At 38.5% G+C, this 25,567-nt stretch overlaps 1 protein-coding gene across 2 annotated transcripts; it reads right to left on the bottom strand.

Annotated features, from left to right (window-relative positions):
• Window positions 1–379: 379 nt before the first annotated feature.
• Window positions 380–24,399, bottom strand: FHL5 (four and a half LIM domains 5). 2 transcript variants are annotated; one of them, XM_069011124.1, is made up of 7 exons: window positions 24,324–24,399; window positions 23,917–23,945; window positions 11,466–11,647; window positions 9,136–9,310; window positions 6,755–6,924; window positions 3,382–3,568; window positions 380–2,152 (listed from the first exon to the last, which is right to left on the bottom strand). In XM_069011124.1, exons 1-7 carry the CDS (start codon window positions 24,329–24,331, stop codon window positions 2,001–2,003), a joined length of 903 nt encoding a protein of 300 aa, XP_068867225.1. In that variant the 5' UTR covers window positions 24,332–24,399; the 3' UTR covers window positions 380–2,000. The 2 variants fall into 2 exon arrangements, with proteins under 2 accessions (XP_068867225.1, XP_068867226.1); XM_069011125.1 differs by lacking the exons at window positions 23,917–23,945; window positions 24,324–24,399 and adding an exon at window positions 16,203–16,365.
• Window positions 24,400–25,567: the final 1,168 nt, after the last annotated feature.

Raw genomic sequence — 25,567 nt, forward strand, 5'->3', positions numbered from 1 at the left:
TATTTCACACAAACAAGCAAAAGATACACCCCACAGACAAGCTTGAACATGGTGATTCATCATTTTAATCAAAAAATTTAAGAGCATTAACATTTACTAATTTCTGATAGCTCAGTGCAAATTTTTAAAACATCATACATAACTGTGAACCACTGTGTTTGTGTGTTTATATATATATATTTATACATTTATACATATAAGACAATGAAATATATTTCTATTTATGGGAATATAAGCTTTATCAAGAACCTGTATGGGAGATGTGTAAATAGAAAAGAAAGCAGCTGGGATAAAATGAAAAACATAAACTAATCAAACTCTAGACTGCAATAAAAGCTGCCATGAAAGAAGAAAATGAAAACCAAAAATTAACACCACATAGAGCAAAAGATCAATATTTTATTGACTGGACAACAGACTTCTATGTACTCATTGGTCAGTCATTATCCATATCGATTTTGCGCCACTGCACTTTGGCCCTGGCTTAGCCATGCACACATATTTTTTTTTTTTTTTTGCTTTCCTGCCTAAAGTAATGGCTGTCTTCAGTATGAATAAAGGCTACTCAAGTCAGCCAAATAACTCTATGCACTCAAGGTCAGTGTCTAAAGAATGACTTAAAGACATGCGAGATGAGGACTCAAACTCTGTTGAACAGAGCAGAACCTGCCATTCCTAACATCACTGCTCCATCCACAATGGCCCAGGACATGAACCAGGCCACTGTAAGACACAGTGTGGAAGAAGGAAGAAGATAGATGTTTGTAACTCAGCTCTAGATGACCTTTAATAGTAGACATTTAGGTGCTGGAGGTCAGCAAGCAGATATAAGTGCTGGCTACCTAGAAACTAAGAGCTTGTACTGCAAGCAAAAGCTGCCTAGATTGCAATGACAACATTACTAATTCTTGACATACTGTTAAAAAACCCATGTGGCTAATGGTGAAATGAATCCGAAATTGGTTCTGGTGAGTTTACAGCCTACAGTCCACAAGCAGGAATTTACAAGCAGAGGGATGATCTGTGAATCAAAGACCAAGCAGGTGAGGCCCTTAACAGGGCTTTGATTGCTGGCAAAGTGGTTTTGAATGGAGGAAAGTACAAGGTTAAAGGGACCAGTATGAGTTGGCTCTTGCATCAAATATTAAAAAATATATTTTAGGCCTGTATTTGAAGGTATAGCAAAGACAATGGAAACAGTCTTAAGGCATATTAGTTATGGGAAAATGTGCATCAGCACTATTCAATCTTGGGCAATCCTTACATCTTTCAGTAGCTGAAAATAGGGGTTTATTTATGTTCTAGAGCAGCTATGCCTAAAAATTAAGTGCAGTTAGCCAGTTTTGGGAAAGAACCTGTGCCATAGTGTTTTGGATGACTTCTCTGGGTAGCAGTCCCAGTAAGGAGAGGAAAATGACCTCTTTCCCTTTAATTGGCCCTTGGAATGGGGCTCTCTCTCTCCGTGCTCCTCAGTGTGAAAGAACCTCCTACTCACAATTTCTGCCTGTTTTTTCAGCATCTTTTTTTGCCCGAAGTATGGAAGAATATAATATTTACAAGGTGTTCTTGAATGTTATGATCCAATAGAAAAATGCTTGTGCTCAGCTTTCCATGCCAAGGTCTGCCTCTGTGAATCAGTGCTAATGCCTCATCATTATTCATATGCCAAACAGACTTTTCACAATCCTCCTTGGTTCAGAGATGACAAAAGATGAATTTTTAAGCTTCTAACTGCAGAGTGCAGTGTGTTACAAGGAAAACATTTTGGAGTTAGACTTAAAATATATACAAACCTTTTCTGCATCATTTTATTAACCAGAATGGGGCAGTTGTTTAATTTTTGCTTATAAGCAGCTGAGAACTATGAGTTAAACTGCTGAAGGAAAGTTACTTGAATGACTAAAAAAGTGTAATATCTTTTATATGGTTTTCTTACAGCAGAGCAGTGAACTACATAGTCACAGAGTGAGAATAAAGCAGCTGCACAGCTTTCCTCGAAACTATGAAGCAGAGCCACATTCGTGGCAAAGGATGTCATCCTGCCTAGTGAGGAATTCCTGGCCCACCAGGGAGACAAAACATTTTGCACAGTTAAAGCATTCTCCATGCCACTGACGCTCCTCAAATGAGATGTATTTGGCACCTCCGAGAGCTGAAAGAGAGTGTGAAAAAAAAAGATCTGAATCCAGTATTTCTGGACATTGTTGAGTAATGCAACAGATGACTTTTTGGTGTGTGATCAGGTCATCATTCATACAGCAAACAAACAAATGAACAAAAAATCCATATTTGGATTCGGAAATATTCTTTGTTGCCTGAATTGAAAAATAACTTTAAAATTAATGCAGTGAGAAATATTTCAAGCAAAGACACAAGTCGCTTGCTCGCATATCCCATTGAGATCTGAACACAGTGGGTTTATCAGAATGTCCATTCAGGTTTGCTGATCTTCCCAACAACTTCCCAACAACTGTCATGAAATTTATTTGCAATATGTTGAAACATATAGTTTCTATATAACACAGAATGAAATTTAATCATTTCCTCCTAAGTTTCTTCAAATGGATTATTTTGGAAATTACTAGACCATGGGATTCCTAGCAGAAGAATCTGAAATAAAATCTTGAGGTTTGGGGGGATTTGGATAGTTTTGGTATTGTTTTTTTGCTGTTGTTTTGTAGTTTTTTGTTTTGTTTTTTTTTTAAATCATGCACTTGTGATTGGGTATTCATCAATTTCTTTGTCCACTGAAATATGCAGCATGGACCTGTAAGAATCAGGCAGTGCTTTTCAACAGTTTATTCCACACATAATAGGATTAAAATGCAGAACACCAACAAATGCTCTCAGAAAACTTCAACTATCATAGACCAGTGACATACATGTCTAATTAGAAGTCACATATAAGTATACAAGCATGTATTCAATAGAGCTATGTTGCATTTGGCAAGCTTTTTAATTTGACAGGTGTGCCTTACCAGCAGGCAGTTAATCTATGTTCAGTTTGATCACATTTGCATTTAAAAAAACCCTGACAATATCACAGAGGGACTTGTGTTTACTGTCATGGGAAGAACAAAAAAATGCCATTTTTTTATATTCTTAAGGAGGAATTTTACTACACAAAGGTCTAAATCCAACAGTGGTGGAACTCCTTCGGGCACATAAAACAACTCCTCATCCGTTAGGATAATATATGATCTGTATGTTCTAGCAACATACAGGACAAGTGACACACAGAGAGTCTCTTTGGTAGTTAAGTCCTTAAGTCTTTCATTCTGATTGGAGTATTTGAAAAGTTTTTTTCTAAAGTGAAAATCTTCTCTGAGAGGAGAATGATGATTCATTGCTGTCTGGCCCCCTCTAGAAGATGAGACTCACCTGTAATAGGTTTCTTGCAAGTAGCACACTTCTTAGCATAAAATCTGCTGAAACAGTCTACACAGTATGGATACTCATCTTTGGAAATGAATCTTTGTCCAGACAGCTGGGTTTTACACCCAGCACACACAAAGCACTCTTTGTGCCAAGACTGGTCATCGTAGATCACTCCTCCAGAAGTTATAACCTAATGTATTGACAAACAAGGACAGAGCAAAAGAACAAAGGTGTGAATCACGAAGGATTGTCCAATCCTTCATAAGTACTTCCACTTGCTTTCTCTCTTCCCATATGCACAAGAGAAGAGAGTGTGGTCGCATCAACTTTTTTTCATCTGGATTATCCATTTAACTACCTGGAGTTGGGTCCAACATGCTGCTGGTTTGTTATTCTCAATTTTCTATCACATTAAAACCTCATAATTTGTAATAAACATGTTATCTTTTAATGAAATTTTTGTATTATATGGTAGATAAATGTTTAGAATCAGGCATGCTCTCAGAAGAGAAATTCTCAGTGATAAGCAGTGGGTGAGAGAACTGATGTTGAGATAAAAATCTCCAACCAGTATTTTGCTGTCTCTCAACAACAACAGTATTTTAAATAGGAAGAAAGGCAGTAAAGAACAGAAGTAAAACAGAAAGGAGATCTACATGGTCAGAAGAAGAAAAAAATCATGTTTATCAGTGTCATCAACTTCTCCTTGCCAACAATACACTCATAGCTCTGCATTGGTTATTTCTGAAAAGGGAAATTTCCAGTTTTTCTATGGCTCTCGTATGTGTGGTAGAGAGCTGGTTTCACAGAAGTTGTAAAAGACTGTACAGAGAAATTTCTACAAAGATGAGCTGTAAGATAGTGTTTCTACTATCAAGTCACATGCATGAGAGGGAATGAATGAATGAATGAATGAATGAATGAATGAACTAATGCTGTCAGAACAGCAGGAGAAAAAGTTGGACAAACTTAAGTAAAAATAGTGGTATCATCAAATTTCCCCAGGGAATACAGTTTCAGGAAAATAAAGAATAGTACTGGGTCATGTCAAGCAATAAAGAGATTTAAATAATTCCTGATCCCTGTAACTTTCCGGTTTTGGACTACTTTGTAGTTATGTTTGCTTTTCCATTAAAATCTAAAAATCGCTGGCACAAAACTCAAGATTCAGTTTGCCAATTTAATCACTTTGGGCTCAATTCTCATGTATGGAAATTGATGCAAGTTTCAGACATAAAAGGGTTTTAGCTATAATATAGAGGGACTCTGCATTCCTAGAATTTTTAAGAAGCAAATCCTGATTATTTCATGTAGGTGCTGCTAACATCAATGCCTCTGTCATGGTTTAGTATAGTCTGGGTTTTTAGTAAATAGGGCTCCATCAGCCACGGAAGTGATTCTCTTGCAAAGAGGTGCTTACAGCTTCCTCTATGACCTGACAGAACCTATCAACTGGCTAGTTTGAATATTGGCAACTTTTGAAGTCCCTTAAGAAGCTTGACACACCTCTGTGATCCACATTTAAGAACTAACAGAGCCCAGGAAAGCCCCCTTGCCTTCCAGATTTTGGACAGGTAACTGGGGGGGGGCCTGCAGGCGGCCCAGCAGGGCCGGGCCAGGCCTTGCTCAGCCCGGCCGGGTCGGCCGTGGCACAGCCCTGTTCCATCCACTGCCTCCCCGCCTCTGCCCCGCTGCCCGGCAAAGTATCTGTGCTGAAATAAGCAAATGACTGTAGCTGTGATTGTGAGCAAAAGTACTTGTGCTGAAATAAGCAAATGACAGCAGCTGTAATTTGATGAGGACCCTTGCTCCCAGGGAAGGAGAAGACCTCTGTTCCTAGAGATGAAAGTGATGAGGACTCTTACTCCCAGGGGAGGAGGAGGGGCTCTATTCCTAGAGATGAAGATGCTCCCAGAGATAGGTGAAGAGAACCTTTGCTTCTGAAGAGGGCATCCTTAAAATGGTACCCCATTAGCTCAAGATTGGACCCTCGAAAGCAGTTGTGGGGAAAGCTGTAGGTCGGGGGAAAGGACTCTCACATGATGAGAACAGAGAACCAACCCGGGCGGCTGTCTCATTGTGACATTGAAGCCATGAGAGAACTTCTTGTGGAGATGTCTCCATAGCATGAGCAAGAGAGACTCCTCTCCCTAAGTGAACTGAAAAAAAGTTATTATGGAAGTGGTAAACTGACTGAACATCTCAAGGGTTGTCTTTTTACATTGTCAGTGGGAGAAGGGAGAAAGGTGGGGGGAGATAAAATGTTCTGAAGGTTTAGTCTGACTTTTTTTCTTCTAGGTCTATTAATAAACTTTATATTCTTTTAAGTTTTGTGCCTGCTTTGCTTTCTCCTAATTCTTATTTCACAAAAGGGAAATAAGTAAGTAATGGATATATTGAACCAAACCACTACAGCCTCTAATAACCATTGAGCATAATTACTATAATTGCCATGTGGTCATTTAATACAAATAAAAGGCTAGATGTAGAGACATGGGAATATATAAAAGTACTTTCTAAAGTTTAACTACTGAAGAACAAAATAGGCAACACATTTTCCTTAAATTAAAAACTTTTTGCTAGAGGTAGAGGTTTACAGGTAAACATTAAATAACTACAGAAGATTATAAGTTATTTGATGAAGAGACAAAAAAAACCTCCTTTCAGAATGATGCAGGTATTAAACAAAAAGTAAAATTCTGCCATAAAAAACAGCTTAAAACATTTCCCTAGAGTACCGTATCACACTACAATAGTATGATGCTTTGTGCATTTTCATCAACCAGAGGCAATTTTAGAACATGAGAAATCGAGGGATGGAATAACTGATTTATCTGTACTTGGGGAAAAAAGAAATCAAACCAAGCTTTCTGGTACGATCATGTATTGAAGCAGTGGGACTCTTGACTAGTGTTATCACAATTGAAAGTTAATTAATCTACCAAGTGCCTGATACATTTCAAGAAAAATTAGCCAAGACTGTGGATTATTTTCTCAGTTTAGGTGGCTAATTATGCATATGAATGTATCTGAAAAATTATGGAAAAAGAGCCGTGTCTACCAAGGCAAAATCAGAGATTTTCAGGAAAGAAGGGTTTTACATAACTTTCCATTTAACCTTTGCTAAAAATCACAATCAATAACTAAAGAAGCCCAAAGCACTTGTTTTGGTAAATAAGTGTATTTCAGATATAATCAGTCTTAGATTAATATTAACTAGAGTGGACAGCAGACACTGGTGCAGTTTGCTTTCAGCGCCCAATGTCAAAAGGAAGACTCTGCTCTTACTCTGGCAGACATTTCACATGATCCAGGCCTTTCCCTCATGAGCAATATTGTGTCATTAGGGCAATTTTTGCATTGTATGTTTAATTACCTTTTTGCAAGCATAGCAATGGTGAGCAAATTGCTTCTCAAAACAGGGCACACAGTAATTCTCATTGCCTTTGGTGATTAATGGTTTTGTTCCCAATGGTTGTCGACAATACTGGCAAACGAAACAGGATTCATGCCAGGAACTTCCCTTAAATTCCATTTTACGTGAACCTGAAAAAAACCAAAGTGAACAATCCCCTCAGATATGGCCTTGTAATATAAGTTTTAAATGCTGGGAATGCTCTTGTTTTGAACCTTCTATCTCAGTATTGGATTACCCAAGAAAACACTTATCTTCAATTTAATAGAGCTTCTAAGGATGCACTTGAAATTTCAAGAACACATTCAGTGCCATATAACCATCTGGCAAAAGATGTGCTGAATTGCCTAAGCTGTGATTTTTAGAGTCTGCTCTTATATGAATCTTTTCGGGTTTCTTCTTTGTGATTATGCTCCAGTTGCTCAATTTCTCTCCAGCCAGCCAACTCAGTGATAATGTTCAGGTACACAGCACTTTTATAAATTAGAGATTAATTTATTGGAGGTTTAGTACATTTATTATTGTTCTGTCTTCTGTCTTCCTTAAACTAAGGCTCCTTCACTTATAAATGCATTATTTATCTTAATCAGCTTAAATTGGCAACTTTCTAAATGTTTTTTTCTGTGATACAGCACATTACACTGCCTTTCTCTTATAGCTCATCATTTCTGACCTAGATCAACAATTCTTTTTATCATGTTTAACTAGATGCTTTTGATACAGCACAAGGACAGAAAGTTTCTCAGTTAAATGTTTGTCAGAGGAGTTTCAGAGCTTTTATCTCTGTGTACAGGTGTTCTATCTTGATGTAGAAGCAAAAGTCTAAGATATGCACATATGTCTGAGAACAATTTTTCCAGTGGATCTCCATCATAACTTCCTACCTGCAGGTAGCATCAGACTGCACAGAGAGGTGCAAGGTGCTTTACCATCCCTTCCACATGAAGAAGAGGGTGGCTGCTACAACTGATTAATCCCACTGTACCTGTTTCCTGAACTGTGGGGCCAGTGGAGAAACTACTGGCTGTATTTAGACACGAAAAGTTTGCAGCTTCTTCCCAGTGATCAGAAGGCGAACTTCACTGTCTTTCATAACTGAGTCTTGTCAACACAGAGCTAGCAGGCTGATGAGAAAGAAGTTAATGATACAGAGACTGGCTGGCATTCCCATGCCACTGTTGCACTGTTTCTCACACCTTCAGGCACTTGCTGCAAGGATTTAGACTCTGTCACAAAACATGCAGCATGGATATACACCAGAAGGTAATAATGCAAACCTGAGTGTATTCTGGTACTTTCTTGATCACATCTAGTAAGGTGTGCCTATTTGACAACTTTTAAGCAGTTTATAATCCTTAAATTGAACACAACTCTATTTTTACAATATTTTTTTCCACTAATGCAGATTTTACTTGTAATGAAAAGGAAACAAACTGTAAAAATACAAATCAGTGTTATAGGTTGAATGCAACATGAGTAATCTAGTATCAATAGTAAGACAATAATTTTGCACAGCCTGGACCTTACTGTTTGGCATTAAGATATACTGAAAAATAAATTCCAATGTTACTGCCGAATTTACTGATATTCTCTGTTCCAAAAGTTAGGGACCTACTTTCCTAAGCAAGCAGCTTCCTTTTGCCACAAGTGGTGCTGTGGCTTCTCTCAGATGCCTATGAAGAGGCAGCTTTTGGGTAATCACTCTGCTGTATGAGCTTCACTGATGTGGTGGCAATGAAAAGTCTAGAGCATGTCCTGAAGTTTACTGGAAAGCGCAGAATTATAAAGGTTGCTAAAGGCAGGAAATAAGCCTATTGTAAACATGGAAAATATTGTAAAATGGACTTTTATTCATTTTAGTAAAAATGCTGCTAATGATTTGAAGGCAAATTGTCATGTTTTGTAAATTTAAATAAGAAATATATCTGAGTGAAAGCAATACTATAAAGAACACAAGCACAGGGTCTGGTCAATATGGAAATCATGCAGATGACTTGTCTACTCTGGCACTCCTGCTCACAATAGCTCAGTTTCTCTACCTATGCTCCCAGCAGGATAGGCTTCCTAAGAACTGCAACAGAATCAAGGACATCACATGAACACACTTTACCATGCATTGAACTCTTAATATTTTTATAAGGATTCATAAGACCTGTCAGTGATGATAGATCAGAAGTGTGCCTGCCCTCTCCTCACTGCTGGGAGAGTGCTACACACAAACAAAGAGTAGTCACCTCAAAGATGTTCTGGAAGTCAAGGACCTTGTAGCTTGGTTATTCTAGGAACTGGTCATAATTAAAAACATAGTTCCATTTTTCACCAAAGGATCCCTGTTGTCTTACCTGGCATAATCGTCTTCTGGCAGTGAAAACACTTGGATGAATACTCATCAGAGTAGCATTCGGTACACAGCAAGACCTCATCCTTGGCAGCAAATGGTTTCTCCACAAGTGAGCGATTGCACTTGGCACACCTGAAGCACCCCTCATGCCAGTGGCGGCCTTTGTAGGCCAGATCCTTGAAGAAAGTAAGATCATGTTAATGTAAACATTTCTTTACGGTGTTTTAATCCTTCAGGTCCTTTGAGAATTAAAATGAAAAATGGAGAGCATTGCAGTGGTGGGTCAAACCAGAGGTGTGCTCAGAAAAGGTGTAGGTACTCAATGTCACACTGTTGTGTAGACCTCTTCAAGAGGCCTTTAGGAGGTGCTTTGGCAGATACAGTGGGCCTTCCTTATGTAACATAGAGGTATGTACTGGAAGAATCATGTCCTATATTGCAGTTGTCTTTCAAGGGGAAAGAAGGGATCAATGTTTTAATGTGCGCAGACCACTGGAGAGGGAGCCCTTACTCTATAGAATTTGAAGTGAACCTTATGTATTTTCAATGTTACTACTTCTTCTTCCAGCTGGCACGACATAATGCTAAGTTATTGCAGAAAACAAGCAATTAAAATCTCATTGAGGACAAAATGATTATTAGGAAGATTAAAAAATAATTGCTTTTGTTTACATCTGATATAAATCCCCCTGAAAACTTGGTAGAAATAATGTTTAAGAACTCAGTGGGCTTAGGGGATGAAAGAACTAACAGCATATGTATGAGATCCTAGCTAAGAATTCAAAAAAAGACCAAAGAGCAGATTTAATTTTTCCACAGTTAAAAAAGCAAGGGAAAAATGCACCTCCGAAAAACCGTCCCACCTTAAAAAATAAACCAGAGCCTTCCAGGTCTCTTTTATAAGAAGCACAAACAGGCACAAATCCAATCACATTGTTCTCCTTTATCAAGTCCCCGCCTTTTAAAGTGCTAAAAAAGAAAGAAATACCATGCTGCATTTTGAGAGCTGCTGAGCACTTACCACTTTGACTTCCATTAGTTAGCATTCTGAACCTTGCAGGAACCAGGCTGTCAGCCCACAGCAGCCTGAAGCAAAGATTGGGTGAGGAGGAGAGGAAGAAAACCAAGCTCTAGCCCCTGGCAGAGGTGAGACAATCAGCTGTAGATCTCTGTGTGCCACTTTTCTAGATGTGTCTATCTGGGTCCATTCCTTTCTTATCACCTCTGCTTTTTTCTCCCATTTTTTCTTTCCACTCAGTCCAAAGACATGGCTTTTTGTTTACAATCTTCAACAATGGTAATCTTGTCACTTATTTAATTTTTGATTTTAAAAGTGAAATGAAGGGAACTCAAAGCATTTGTTCTCCTGGTGAATCTGGCTGGTCGTACATGTTCAGTGTTGCTGTGAGTAAAATGCTAATGAGAGTTTGAGGAGTGTCTTCATCCAATTCAGCATTTTCCTTGGATGATTCCTGTACTCAGACAATGTGCTTTGAAGTGCTTGGGCTGGGGAAGCCTTCCAAGAGGTTTATTTTAATAACTTTTTTTTCTAAGGAACATAGGCAAAGAGAGCATGGGGAGAAGGTGAGCACTGCACACTGAGCTTGGCAAAACAAATGCTTTTTGATGGGTTTCAACTGAACTTAAAATTCAAAGTCAAGTGCATGTGCTCTAAATTGAAGTAATGGGGTATTAGCAACTCTGTCAAAGACCACAGAGGAATTTGAATTATTAATTAATATTGTAAGAAATGGAGAGGTGAAAGGAAAGACAAGGTCAGAAACACTGCCACTAATATGCCGTCTCTGAGATGAGCAAGGTAAGCATAGCATTAAGTAGGAATTAAAAAATACTTCATTTCCAAAAGAGAGAGAGAATATGCAAATTATAAACATGTTGTCTTCTCAGCTTGACATCTGTGTGTCATTTTTTGATGAGTATCTCTCAGAAATTCCAAGGTGTCATCCAACCTGATACACTGAATTACACCAGCCACCCTATCACGCCTCCAACAGTGTGCAGCCTCTGCAGCCAGTAAGTGACTGGAGGTGAAGGATGGAGCCTAGCTGATGTCCACACATACACCACAGCCTTGCTGTATGCTTGGGGTATATGCATGTGCAGATTTCCTCATCTTTGGTCCCAGAGCTTTCCTATTCTGGGAAAATAGCACTGTTTCACTCTGCTGTATGTGTGGATGTACAACAGCCATGCTTAGGTCTCTTCAGCAATACAGGGATATGCAGAGGGGTGGATATGGAATCTGCCATTAAAGAAATTGGATTTGTGTATAATTTAACAAAGAACAAAAAGTGCAAGCTGTATCTTTACCTTGGAGTTGCACTCAATGGGTTGCTTGCACTCTTCGCAGGGGTTGGCATACAGGCTGTCATAACACGGAACACAGTAAGCATTTTCTTCTCTTAGTGCGTATTTCCTGCCACGGAGAGACTGAAGGCAGAAATGACAGTCTGTGTGACTGCTGGTCATCCTGCTGGGGCCCTCCAGGTGATCTGCAAGGATGGAAAAATCAGGTAATTCAGTGCATGACCACTTGCTTGCTCAAATAATTAATGCTGCATTACCTGTGAAAGTTAGACAGGCATTTCTTGGTCGTTTGCAGCACCCTGGATTTCTTAATGCTGGGTTGTTCTACAATAAAAGGGTGGCCTTTAACAACATATACTGAGTATTGTATTACCTACATGATGGGGAGCAAGAGGGCTGCTTCAGCTTATTCTAACACCATTTCAGGCCAGACACCTGAAAATGAAGCCATCTTCACATTCTCTATGCACAACTGCTGGCATTATGAGCATTATGTACTGCATTCTGAGACATGGATCATCCAGAAATAACGTAATGGAGATAGAAGCAATAATTCAAAAATGAAACCAACTGCGGAGTTAAAAGGCCAAAGAGAAGAGGCAAGCACTTTATTGTGTGTTCCTGACTTGATACTCCTGTCTTTCTGCTTTTTCCTTTCTTTTCAAAATACCCCCACATCTACCTGATCAAACAGAAGGAAGACAAGGGACTCCAGGATATATGACTGGTTTTTACATTATCCCAACTGTGGTGCTAATATTTGGTGGCAATGTAAGGTCACACAAATACCCCTGGACAGCAAAAGAGTAAAATATAAAGAAAAATAAACAAAATCATAAGTCAAACAAAATCATAACTCAAAGAAAGTTTCCCTTGTTTTTATTGGAAAAGATTGTTTTTTCTTACATATTTCTTTATTGCCGGATTCCATGTTGGCAGTACCAAAATAATGTGAGATAGTTTATATTTCCGTGCCAGACAAGTGCAGGAAATACCACAAATCTATTGAGAGCCAGTTGTATGAATTTCCCATCCTTCAGTTTTTCAGGCTAAAGACGCTTGGACAAGCATCCAAACCTCAGCTGCTTATAGATGTGCAATACTGAATGTTTTAAGGATTTTGGAGATGAAGACTCATTTCAGTCTTCTTGTTGCTGATTGGATCATCACCACTTTGCTAAAATTGGGTCTTGATTCTTGGAAATGAAGGAAAAAGAAACCAGAAAGTTCACAGTGAAGCAACCCCAAAAACATCTGCTGGACTCATTGGATTGCACTCTTCATTGAACTCAGAGGAGTTGAAAACAACTGGGGAAGGTCTCCTAAAATATTTACATGTCAGTGACTTTGGGCAGCTGAAATTTTTGCACTTTGAATAACAGGGCAAATTAGTTTATCTTAACCAATGCAGTGCCTGAGAGTAAGGAAGAGCATACAGACGACAAGATTCGAGGGAGTGCTTACCCATGATGAGTTTTATGTGATATCCTTGGAAAAATAATACAACAGGGCTTAAGCCTGGATTTCCATTTCCTTAAGATCTAACAGAGATTTGAATGTGTAACAAATAAACCTATTTATATGAGAAAATTACATCCATCAGCTTGCACATTTACAGAACATGACATATAAAAACCAGGCAGAGCTCAGTGCATTTACTGCACAATCACAGTCACGACCAAAGTCAAGGTTAAGTTTTGCGCATTTTGTTCTATATCAGGGAAGAAGTAAAAACTGGTGTCTAAGGACACAATCAAGGAGTGTTTGTGGTTAATTGTGCTCTATATTCAAGGTCACAGGACAGGCTTGAAACTGGCTTTCAGAGGAATTTTATTTTCTTTTTTTTCAGTGGGAATTAAAGGTGTGAACTGCCTCGGAGGATAACCCTGAGTGAACCACCTTTCTAATCTCCTCCTTGCTGGATCAGTACTCCTGCTTCCTGAAAGAGTTTCATGTCAGCCTAAAAGTGGCAACAGCAAAATCCAAACAGGGCATGCATGAAGAGTTTTGTTACTTACAGTGCTTTTTTGTTGCACAAAGCTCACCAACAAATAGCTTCCTATACCAGCAGAAACATCTCTGATTTTTCGTTCTAATGAATGTCAATCAAGTGTTTAGTTTATCAAAAACTCTGCATACCAAGTAATTTTCTTTAAAATGTGGTGCTCTTGATTATTGCTTTTTTTCCCTAGGAAGTCAGTCTGTTCCAGGAAGCCCAGGTTGTGTGCACAAACAAGACTCACTACTGTAATGGCTCAGAACTTCTGAATTTGCAATGTAATTATACTCCTGAAGCCCTATATGGATATGGGAGTGAAGTGCTATTAATCCTGTTCTACAGATGAGAGTTGTTGCTTGAGAACTTTAAAAAAGCAGCCCCAAGAACAGAGTCAAAGCCTGAGGGTGTCTTTGGGCTGCTCCTCTAGTAAAATGCTCAAGTTGCCCAAGGGTTTTCTTCAGAAATTCTTCAGAGTTTGACCATGAATCATCATAAAGGACCATGTTTGGGAATGAAGCAGCAATGGTATGAAAAATAATGAAGATTTTTTGCAAATCTTTAGGCAAAGGTCTGGGTAACCTTTGAGAACTACTTTTACAATTAGAAAATGCAACAAAAAAGGTGAATCTCATCTCTCCCATCACCACTTATCCTTGCTCCAATAAATAAGTAGTGGTACAAGCACCATGCAGTTAAGTAGAATGTTTTTCTTGTGCTTTGATCCTAATCTCTAGAGAAATATGTTTACTTTAAGTTTGCTGGAAGCGAGACTTTGTGTTTTGAAGGTCAGTTAAGAAATCTCTGGAGATCTGGTGTTATTCACTCTCATGGAATGAAACGCTGACTCCAGCATTCCAGCTGCTAACTTGAGTCCTAGGCACAGGGAAAGACTGCCATTCCTTGGGAAAAGATGATTTTACTATTTAAATTGGAACATTTTAAATTGGAAGCTAAATACTGTTGATTTTTATGTACCTACTAGGCAGGTATATGTGGTATCATTTGTAGTGTTAAGAATATTCCAAGGAGGTGCAGAGAGATGTTGCCAAGGATGTGAGAATATTGTAACTGGAGTCCCTGGGGTCAGATTTGAGAATGCAGCAGTTTCATGGACTGAATGATAAAATAGATGAAAATAAAACAACAGATCTGGCTAGTCAGCCTGCTGTTAAAGCAGATTAAGATAGAATTTAGCTACAACAAATTAGGGCAGGGACTTTCTGGAGAGTCAAATGATTTTCTATAGAATGCAGAGCACTAGAAGACTTCAAATGAAGAAAGCCATAAGAACATGGTTGTGAAGTTGTGAATCCTGATAAATATGGAACCATCAAGAAAAGAATGCTTGTTTTCTCTCTGGAGCTAAAAAGCACAGCCACAAGGTTAATATATCTAAATTCTTTATCTTGATGTTTTCTATAAATATATGTTGTTCTCCCTCACATAATATAAGAATAAAAAGCCCAGAAACATTCATACTACTCAGAAAGGAATTAATATATACATACGGATGCAGATATGTGCATACAGGTAAAAATATTCTATCTTTCACTTCATGACAATTCTAATGGACTATTTCCCAATCTAAACATACCTGCCTTTGAACTTCATAATCTTTTTCTTTAAGAACATACAGTTGTTGGAACAAGGCTCTTTCTCAGAGAGACATAAAGACAGAAAAATGGTGGGAAAAAAATTCCTTGGAACAACACTGAAGGATAAGAAAAACAATTTGATCTATTATGAGTAGGACACCCCTGCAAGCTTCCCTAGCCTCTTGTTCATTTTCAAGTAAGTATATGTTTTTACCTTCTAATGTGATTTGGCATATTTGCATGAATTTGCTCACTTCATTTTCCCTATTTCTATTTTTGTCTCATGCATTTACATATATTAAGGGTTCTGTAATGTTTGCTTTTTTAAAAATGGCTAGAGAAGCAATAGGAAATAGGGGTATATAATACAGACCAAGTCAAACCAAGTACCTACAGAAAGGAAGACACAGATGTTAACTTTGAACTGTCTAATCTCTGTGGCACAGTACAGCAACACAGCATCAGGTCCTGGAAGCACCTGAGTGAATGCAGAGCTCTCACTGATGAAATTCTCCTTTCAGCAGCCAGGATGGATGCCAACTGGGACACAGCTGTAACAATCCGACTATCCTGCCTCGTGGTCCACCAGTCATGCTGTTGAGGTGTCATGGCAAAGCAGGTATTTTAGAGGTTGATCTGGTAATTCATACTGAATTGTACTGTGTTCACACACCCCATGACTACAAGCAAAAAGGACAAGAGTTGTGGCTTAACTAGGGGAGAAAGCATCTCAGGAATTCTGTAATTTTTTCCTTAATTGGTAGTACTGTCTGCTTTGTTTACACCATGCAAATTCAAATGGTGTGGTCATCTAAATTCTTCCCTTTTTTTTTTTTCTGAAATAATTCTTACCCACATTTTTTACAAGTTTTCACATAGTCTGGTAGAGCCAGAGTTTCCTCCTGTGTCATTATGGAGCTCATTCCTTTCTGACTACTGTCAAATTTATGGAATAAAATGAAGTGATGAAATAATTCAGCTGTGCATTTTTGTAACTTTTAATGTAAAATCCTGTCAGTATTCTTAGTTGTACTTCCCAAACTGAACCATAAAACAGGTTTGAGGATTGCATCTGTTACAAAAGGCTCATATGATGAAGAATACTGAAATTGACTGGTGAGTTAGATGGGTCAGAGTGGCACTCACAGCAAACTGGCAGATGACACCACACCAGCAGGAGAGGATGATACACCACATGGGTGTGCTGTTATCCAGAGGGACCTCACTGGAACTGGAGAAGTGGGGTGAGAGGGGGCTCATGAGGTTCAGCAAGGGGAGTTGCAAGGTGATTCTTTGACGGACCACAGAAAAGTTTATCACTGCTGAAAGAAAAAAGAGGGAGGGCAAAAGTGGGTGTTATGGGTGTTAGAACAGGAGTGTGGCCGTTCTCATAACAGCAACACAGGTCTCCTGTAGATGCCTTGTTGTGAGTCCCCATCAAGGCTGGACATGCACTTAGTCTAATCATGTGAGTAATGCAATTGCTGTCAGCTGAAATATTCACATTCTTGAAGCTGAAGGTGTGCTCTAGAGCTTTACTGTCCATAACTTTGGAACACAGAATTTGAAAGATACTTTCAAAGATAATATAAAAGTGTGATTTTAAAAAGGATATAAGCCATTAGGTTCTTCAATACAATTGGAAGAGAAAAAGAAACATTAAATATCTGGGGTGAACCAGTCAAGATGAGAACTGATCACAGTCACAGCAGTGAATGCAAAGTCTTCTCCATTATTCTTTACACCTATTTTGTCCAGTCTTCTTTCCTGCCTCCACACTCACCTACAATCCATGATTAAGGAATCATGAATGATACTTCAAAAAGCATTTAAATAAACAGAAAATGGAAGTTACAAATGAAGACATGCACTGAAGTCCTGATCTGAGACTTCCACCAATGAGTTCATCCCTACTGTGCAAGTCATAGAGTTATAGAATTTTAAGGGTTGGAAGGGACCTTAAAGATCATCTGGTTCCAACTCCAATGCCATGGGCAGGGACATGTCCCACTAGACCAGGTTGCTCAATGCCCCATCCAATCTGGCTGTGAAAACTTCCAGATATGGGGCATCCATAATTTCTCTCTTCAACCTATTCCACCTCACCACCCTCACAGTTAGGAATTTCTTCCTAATGTCTAACATGAGTTTCCCATCTTTCAGCTTGTATCCATTAATCCTTGTCCTATCACTACAGTACATGATGAAGAGTCCCTTTTCAGCTTCCCAGTAGGCCCCTTCAGATGCTGGTAGGGAGCAGCATCAGAGGATGCTTTGGAACCATCTCTGCTAGAACAGCATCTGCACAAAATGCCTGCACAGCTGGGCAGAAGTCCCCCAAGGAAACAGCAGCATCTCAGCCATTCACTGACACCACCGGGCAGGGACACACCTCCCTGAAAGTGACACAAGCCTGCCTTTGGGACTGAAAGCTTTCCCGGGAAAACAGCAGTAATAAGAAATGATACCTGTGAGTGAAGTGCTAACAGGTCATGGAACAAAACATCTTGCCACTAACAGGAAGTAACAGAACTTCAATAGGGAATGCTGATGCTGACTGTAATCTTTAAGGTTTTAATGAAAAAATATGCAATTTCTTATTTTTGCAGATGCTTCAGCTGTAGAGACGAGATTTCCCTATCCTTACATTTTCTTTCAGGAACAGCAAGGTGGATGAAGAGTACTCTGTTGTGTGAGAATGAGTGCATCACATGAATTACAATCCTTTTTTTAAAAAAAACCCAAAAAACTACAAGTGACTGTACAGCACAACTTTTTCTAGATGGGTTATTTTAAAGCCTGTGACCTAATTAGAACTGCTTTAAGAAACAAAATGAGCAAAAATAAAAAGATCAGCAGCAGCAGCATTGTTAGCATCAAGCTAAAATTGGAAAGAATTTTCATTACCCTATTTAAAAAAAAAAAAATAAAAAAATACTTGCTCCCCTCAAACCCAAACGTAAATCCCCCAAGTGATAATAAAACATCTGCTGCAGTGGCTTTTCCTCTTCTCTCCAGCTGTGCTATGCCAACCTGACCTAGTTTTCTGAGGAAAAATATAAACCGAACCACAGCACTCTTTTATTAAAAGTATGACATCTTATCAAAAGGAACCAGACCTAAAATTTTCTGATCTCAGCCTTGTTAAGAGGTTGTGATGAGTCAGATGGCATTACAGCTTAATAAAAGCAAAGGCTACTGTCAGTAGTACCTGTATGTAAGATCCCTACTTCAATTATCATTGTTCCCAGGTATTTTGATTTGTAGGCCAACTGTTCTGTGGGCCAGTTTTGCAGCTTGCAGTGCTCTATCAGGCTTGGCTGCCACCTTCTTATCAAGCTCATGTCTGAAAACAGGGATGATGTGGCTCTGCAGACAGGCCCGGGGCTGCTCATTGCACCAACAAGAATCATTGTTTGTAAAGCCACTGCTGCCCACTGCAAATGTAACACTGCAAATGTCTTTGCCTTATATGCGAGATATTTGGAGTGACCACTGCTGTGTCAGTCTCCAATCCTTCCCAAGGGAAAACAGGTTTCAAGATGGGCAATTCCAAGAGGCAGGATCAAGTATGGTTTGGATTGGAGGGGACCTTAAAGATCATCTACTTCCAACCCCCCTGCCATGGACAGGGACACCTCCCACTAGACCAGGCTGCTCAGAGCCCCATCCAGCCTGGCCTTAAACACTTTCAGGGATGGAACATCCACAAGTTCTCTGGGCAACAAGGAGAGAAGGAGTCAGCAGAAACATTGAGCAGAGCTAGAAACAGCCTGATCTCTACCTATGGACTCTGGATTTTTGATGACAATTAACACAGTAGGTATGGGTATGATATTTAGCATAAATGATCCTCTGCAGTTGCACTGTTTTTGGAACACAGAGATACAATTATAACAACAGAAGCATATTAAAATACATATTCATATATTGCGTCTGCTAGGTAGACAGACCATGAAGCATCTAATCTGGTGAAGAAAATCTGAAAGAAGTTTCACTCTTTGTATTCTATCATTTTTACAGTAATTAACTGATTATATGATATAACTGAGACAGGTGGCATTTAGAATGGTTTCTAGGAGAGCTCACAACAAAAAAGCAACATGAAAATATACTGTGGGTATTCTTCAACAGATTTGACTTCCTTCTGCTTCCCTCTAAGAGTTACCTGGCCACCTATGTCTTCTCTTAGAACAGATCACTTAGAACACTGGCATCTGTATTGAAATTCATGTAGCTGAATAATTGCTCTCAATTCATGGATGTCAAATTAGGTGATTTAATATTTTTTGGATTTTAGGGTTGGTGTGCTCTTACCTATTGGGGAGTGCTATGCACAATTTGCTTATGAAGTCCCAGCATCTGCACCAAGGCTGCAGTTACAAAACAGTACAATTCGGCCGTGTATGCATATCACCAATGCTATGGAATTATAGCAGGGGTTTTCTTGCTTTTATTTTCTGCCCTGGGTGCTTTAAACAGATTGTGGACAGGAAAACCTTATTAGTTTAACTACTTAGGTGCATTGAGGACAGGCTGCTGGCTTTTGGGCTGGAGGAAAAAAACCCCAAACATTCAGATATACACATTCTTTTATATCATGTCCTATATTCACTGTTGATAGTTATCCAGCACATATTGTTCTTGCCCAGCCAAAGGATATATGGACTCACAGTGTGAAAACAGTTTTAGAAGAGATCTCACGAAAGGAATTTTGAAGGCAGTGAACTTTTTAAGAGAACCCTTTTAGCATTGGGGCTGGTAGAAAAAGCAGGGAGTGGAGGTCTTTGGCTCTTTGTCCTTTACCAGGGAGGAAAAATAACAGTGTCACTAGGACAAATATAGAAAAAAAATGCTGGTGGTTTTCCTTTTTTTGCTGTTTTTTTAAAATATGTGGCTTTGTGCATCATCCATTAAGCAGGCAAAAAATGTTAATTAAAGACCTCTTGAGTCTTGAGCAGTTGAGTAGATAATATGCTGTCAAACAAGATAGGGGATAACATGGCATTGACTCAGTTTTAACTTGAAACCTCACATCCTGTGGCAGCAACATTGACCAGTCCTTACAGAAATTCAGCCCTGGGTTCCTGCCAGTGACATTTGCCACCTACTTGAAGTCTTCATGACTCTTACATTACCTGTTCTGCCTACTTGGGAGATGAAATCTGTGGAATAATTATGTGACTGGGTATCCTAACATTTCCCTTAAGCCCTAAAGTCTCTGCACCACACATTAAACATTTTCTTTCTGTTTAAAATGGTCTAAAAGTGGTTATGATTTAAAATTAGCAGACCATGGTATTCTGTCTTTCTTTATTGCAATGTGAGGTTACTGACCCTTCAGTAACTGCCCTTCTGGGATTTTTGTAATGCTGTGATATGAAAAAGTCTCTTTTTTTTTTTTTTTTTTTTTTTTTTTTTGGCACTGTGACTTTGAGAATGAATTTCTTTCTATGATTATAAATATACAATATCTGAAAATTGGTTCCAGTCTAGGGTTGACCTTTTCTGATTGATGGAAAATTAAGGCTGAAGTTTATCTGAACACCCAAGACAGTCAATATTTGATTCAGACAAATAAAACCCATCACTAAATCTTAGAATGCTGGATGAAATTTGGTAAGAATGAAGAAATTCCTTTCTAACATTTAAGAACATTTTAGGAACATGTAATTTAACTCAAGGATATTGTGGAACAATGAGTCCACTGATACCAGTAAAGTCTGGTGATGTGGACTTATTCAAGAGATGACGTGAAGATTGTAGCAACAACCATCTTTGCAAACCTAGAACGGAACTGACTGGTTTTGGTAGAGGATGGTGCTCAGAGACCATAACTCTGACCAGCTGTGGTGAAAAAGGTTGGTCTAAGAAGGGGGAGAGTGGAACACAGCAGCAGAAACTGCACCAAGGAACAAATACAATCGGCTTTCTTGCAAATTTATGTAAAATTTATTAAACGTTTTCAGTAAAAAGTCTAAGCAAGTAATTAAACAAATTAAGAATTCTGCTACTGTATTTTAAAAAAATCCAACAAACCCAAACTGTTTTGAGCTTTTAATTTGAAATGTTATTCAATGCTCTTCAATTTTGAAGCATCAAACTAAACATTGACAATTAGAAGACCAGCATGAAATAGTTTTTACTCTAAACACCTTTCCCCACCAAATTAGACTTTTAGAACTCTAATTATGCCACAGTTTTGCATGTTTTAATACACAAATGAATCATGATATGGCTGAATTTGAAACTTGAAGAGCTCTCTTGAGCAAGACTGAGCTCAATAAGCATGTTTAAGCCTAATACTATTACGGGCTTCTGATAGATAGAATGAAAATCTAAATTTCTGAGGTATTTTACAGCCTTCCTTTCAAAGGTTCCAGAATGCTTTTCTAACAACAGTAATAAAGTAATCCTAAAACACATTTGTGAGATACTTGTCAACAGAAAAAATCAATACTTGTCAAAGGAAAGTAATTGACTTCCTCAAGGTCCATTCGATGGGTCTTCTCATCAGGCTGTATCCACAGCACTGGCCCGGGCTTGTTAAAAGCACTGTACCAAGGCTGCCAACTGGTCAACTCCCAGTGCTAGAGGTAGAAAGCACTTCCAAATTTAGCCAAAGTAATAAAATGTTCCAGTTGCTTACTTTGCAATTGTCCTTTATGACTCTGAAGTTATGATGAAAATTCTCAAGCAAAATGTTCTGTCAACAACTACACCATGCTCTGGCACTTGGGCATTCTTGCTATCAATTCTGCTACCTATGTACAAAGACACATTACAGGAAGATTAATATTTTTCTGACTGATAAAGCCTCTTAAGTGTGAGGCCAGCAACCAGCTAGGACAGCCTGTTCAGATCCATTACCCACACTGTGCTGAGATGTGTAAGAATTAACCAGTCCTTTTACATGGACCTTGAACAAATTCAGATTCAAAGGCAGCCATAGCTGGGAAGAAAAGTAGGATACTAGCATGGATGAAGTAGAATCAAAGAAAACTCTTAGTCTAAGAAAGGGGAACAATAAGGGACGATGGCTGATATGTACCACATGGCAACAGAGAATGGGAATACTCAGAGAAATTAACCTAAACCTGCTCAGGCTAATAAGCAAGGCACTTTTTTTTCTAAAGAACAGATATAAATTCCTCTCCAGGGTGATCTAGCAGAAATTAAATTTAGCCATCATTATGAAGGAACTAAGGCAGCAGAGCTTCCCTCTGCAAATCTTGCCCTTTACCTTATCTCTGCTACAGAATTTTATGTCATGGGGTTTTATTAACTTGTTTTCTTGGAGTCATGTTTGCATATTTCCACAAAACTGTCCTTATTTGATCCCTCTGACATTTTACAGGAAAACACAAATGTATGAAACAAGGAGCTCACAGCCTCCTTTCTTATAAGAGCTGCACGCCCCATTCCCAGAAGCCCAAGTGGAGCATCAGCAGCATTTCACTGCACCAACTTCCAAACTTAGGGCTCTAGAGATTTTAATAGAGCAGTTGAACTAGAAATGATTAATTTATGACCATCATTTTATCCTAAATTGGCAGGGAAGTGTGCAGAAAAACTCAGCTCAGATTTACTCCCCAGGCAATCTAAAAGCCTTGATGGCACCTAGAGCTTGAGTCGGCAGGAGGGCTGCTCCTTCCCACAGGTTTGGAATTTCACCCTCTGATTTTGGGCTTGATGTTTGGAAGCATGCTGGTTAAAATATGTCTTTCTGTCTGTCCATGGTTAGGCAATACTAAAAGTTTTTAACTGCTCTTTCGAGAAATAAAACTCCAGTAGGGAAAATAAATGAAGAAAGCTGGGATTATTGGTACAGAACTGACGGAACATATGTCTTACCATGTCAGCCAAAAAATATGTGCTTTATAAATTATGACTGCTTGCAAATAACTTGGAGACACCATATATCAGAATCTATTTCAAGCAGCTTTTGAATTCATTTTTCTCTTACCCTGCAAGTTAGTTAGTATTATCTCAAGTTTCTACCAATGAAACACCTTTGAGTCAAAGTGACTCCTGATCCTGCAGTAAAATTACATGGGAAAATTACATCAGCAATCTGATATAATGTTAATATAATAAATACACGACAGTTTCTTCTGTTACTGTAGAAATAACAAGTTGTTGCACAAAGAGAAGAAAAAAATTAACACAAATTAAAAAAAGGCATCTGAAACTTGATTTCTAAATGTAAATTCTAAACAAAATTATGATCCTAAAAATATGATAGCTGAAAGATAACACAAAGTATCTTATGGAGGGAGAATCTGGAGATGATATTTGTTGTTTACAGCAATATTTTGACTTTTCATAAAAATCAGCTTGGAAACTGGTGTTACTTCCAAAATCAAAAACAATCCACATTAGCTGTTAAAATTACTTATGCTAGAAACAAGTGACTTTACAGGAAAGGTACTATCTAGAAATTCTTCTTGCAAAAGCAAATAGCTATGAAAGCTTGCTAGGAGATAAAAATGTCATGGGAAACAGCATATGCGTATTTTGTTGGATGGTTCTTTGGAGTAAACAAAACTCATCCTCATCTCTTTACAAAGGAAACCTCAAACAATCTTTCTGCAAATTAATAGGTGAGCCAATTAGTACAATGAAAAGAATAAATAAAAAAATATTTTAAATTATTTATTAAGTGTGGTATCTCTTTAGGAACAAAAATTTTAAAAAGTATTATATATTTAGAATTCTGCATCTAATTTATTTAGCAGTTTTGTGTGTGAGGAAAAACTTCCTGCATACTTGCTCAAAATATTAAATTAAGTACCTTCTATACTAACATATTTAAAGATTATCAGATAAAGGAATAACAGAAAAGAGCCTCAATACTCACATTTGGTTTTAAGCTGCTTCTCTTGGTCACTTGTGCAGCAAAATAAAGGAAGAAATAATTATGCGTCTTCACAGAAACAAGCAGTCATGAAGTCCAAAAGAAACAGAACACTTTGCCAGAGCTATTTGAGGGTCCCATCAGAATCTGCCTGGATTGGGGAAGGCTGAGGGTCAGTTTGTTTCCCTAAGACCTCATGACATGCAAATATCTGGCTGCCTCACCACTGAATCAAATCATTCTTTGGCATACTGTGTTTACAAATTGCAAATACATACAATGTAGGAGGTTCTTAAAGGAACATATTTCTGAGAGTTTTCAAAGGAAAAAGGCATTTCTGTTAAAAACCAAAACTGTTCAGTGCAAAGTAAAAAAGAAAGATGAAACACTTTTCATCCTCAGACACATACTGGTTCATGTATAATGAATTCAAAAGACCTCATATGGGCTTGTAGATCAGAAAAGAAAAAGTAGAATTGCAATTACTGAAGTCTGATTGCTGTGTACAGGAAATGGGAGGGCAGGGAAAAACCTCCTCCAGTTAAAGGAAAGATGTTCAGGGACACAGCAGAACTCAGAACTTCTGATGCTTCTTAAGCAGTTTCTGGGCTGTGACAATTTGCTGCTCTTCCAGCAGGTGGGAAGGTGTTCTCACAGGATTACCATCATCAGAGTGGCAGCAATGGACTCCTCTAGGCTCTCTCTCAGTATTTCCCTGTTCTGGCCTTTGAAACACAGCCACCTCTACCTTCTGCTTGGACCCAACTGGGGCCAGCTTTCACAGACAGGCTCCTGCATGCACAATCCATTCAGAAGTCCTTACACTTTGCATAAGACTCTATGCAGACCCTTAATCAAATGCAGCTGAAAGTAAGGATATTGTGTTCATTTAAAAAAGCAGACTGCAGTTAGGCAGCGTGGAGAAAGGATGGCTGCTTGTGGTATGAACCACGACTGACCTCCAGGCAGATTTTTCCACAACCAAGAGCCAATAGATCTGAATCACTAGGCCTATAACGTCAAGTGGGTGGGAGCTGTTTTGTATCACAGATAGACGAAAGAAGGAAATGTCTGAATGGTTTAAATATGTATTACGTTATCTGAGTACTTTGGTAAAATTGCCAAATCTGGACATGTGCTGGAGGTTATCTGTGTCTAGATAGCGTCTCACAGTTAAGACAGATCGTCTGAATACTATTGCCAAGAACTGATTATCTCTGCTTGTGGTCTTGTAAAACTTCTCCAGACACTTAATCATTACTTAAACAAGATCGATCTTTTCCCTCCTATTTTTATTTGTGTTATAAGCTTTATTTATACCAAGCACCTTTCATTTCAAGCCTGTGATTTTAGCAGATTGAGGAGAGAGAGCATAAGTTAGGTGTGAATTTGAGTCTAGAACGAGAATAGAGAATAGTTTTCTCTTGTCTTTACTTCCAAAAAGAGAAAACGGATAGCATAGTTCTTAACCAAGTACATTTTCAAGTTCATAAATCAGATCAAGACAGAAGTATTTCCCAAGCAGATCTGTTGAAAGAGCTAATGACACTTAGAAATACTTCGAATACAATATGTTCTTTCCATGAAGGATGAGAAGTTCAGACACGTCCTACAGCACATCACTTTCCTTATGCTTCAAAGACTCAAATTTATC

This window comes from Aphelocoma coerulescens, chromosome 3 (genome assembly GCF_041296385.1).
Source record: "Aphelocoma coerulescens isolate FSJ_1873_10779 chromosome 3, UR_Acoe_1.0, whole genome shotgun sequence".
In the NCBI taxonomy this organism is placed as follows: Eukaryota; Metazoa; Chordata; class Aves; order Passeriformes; family Corvidae; genus Aphelocoma; species Aphelocoma coerulescens.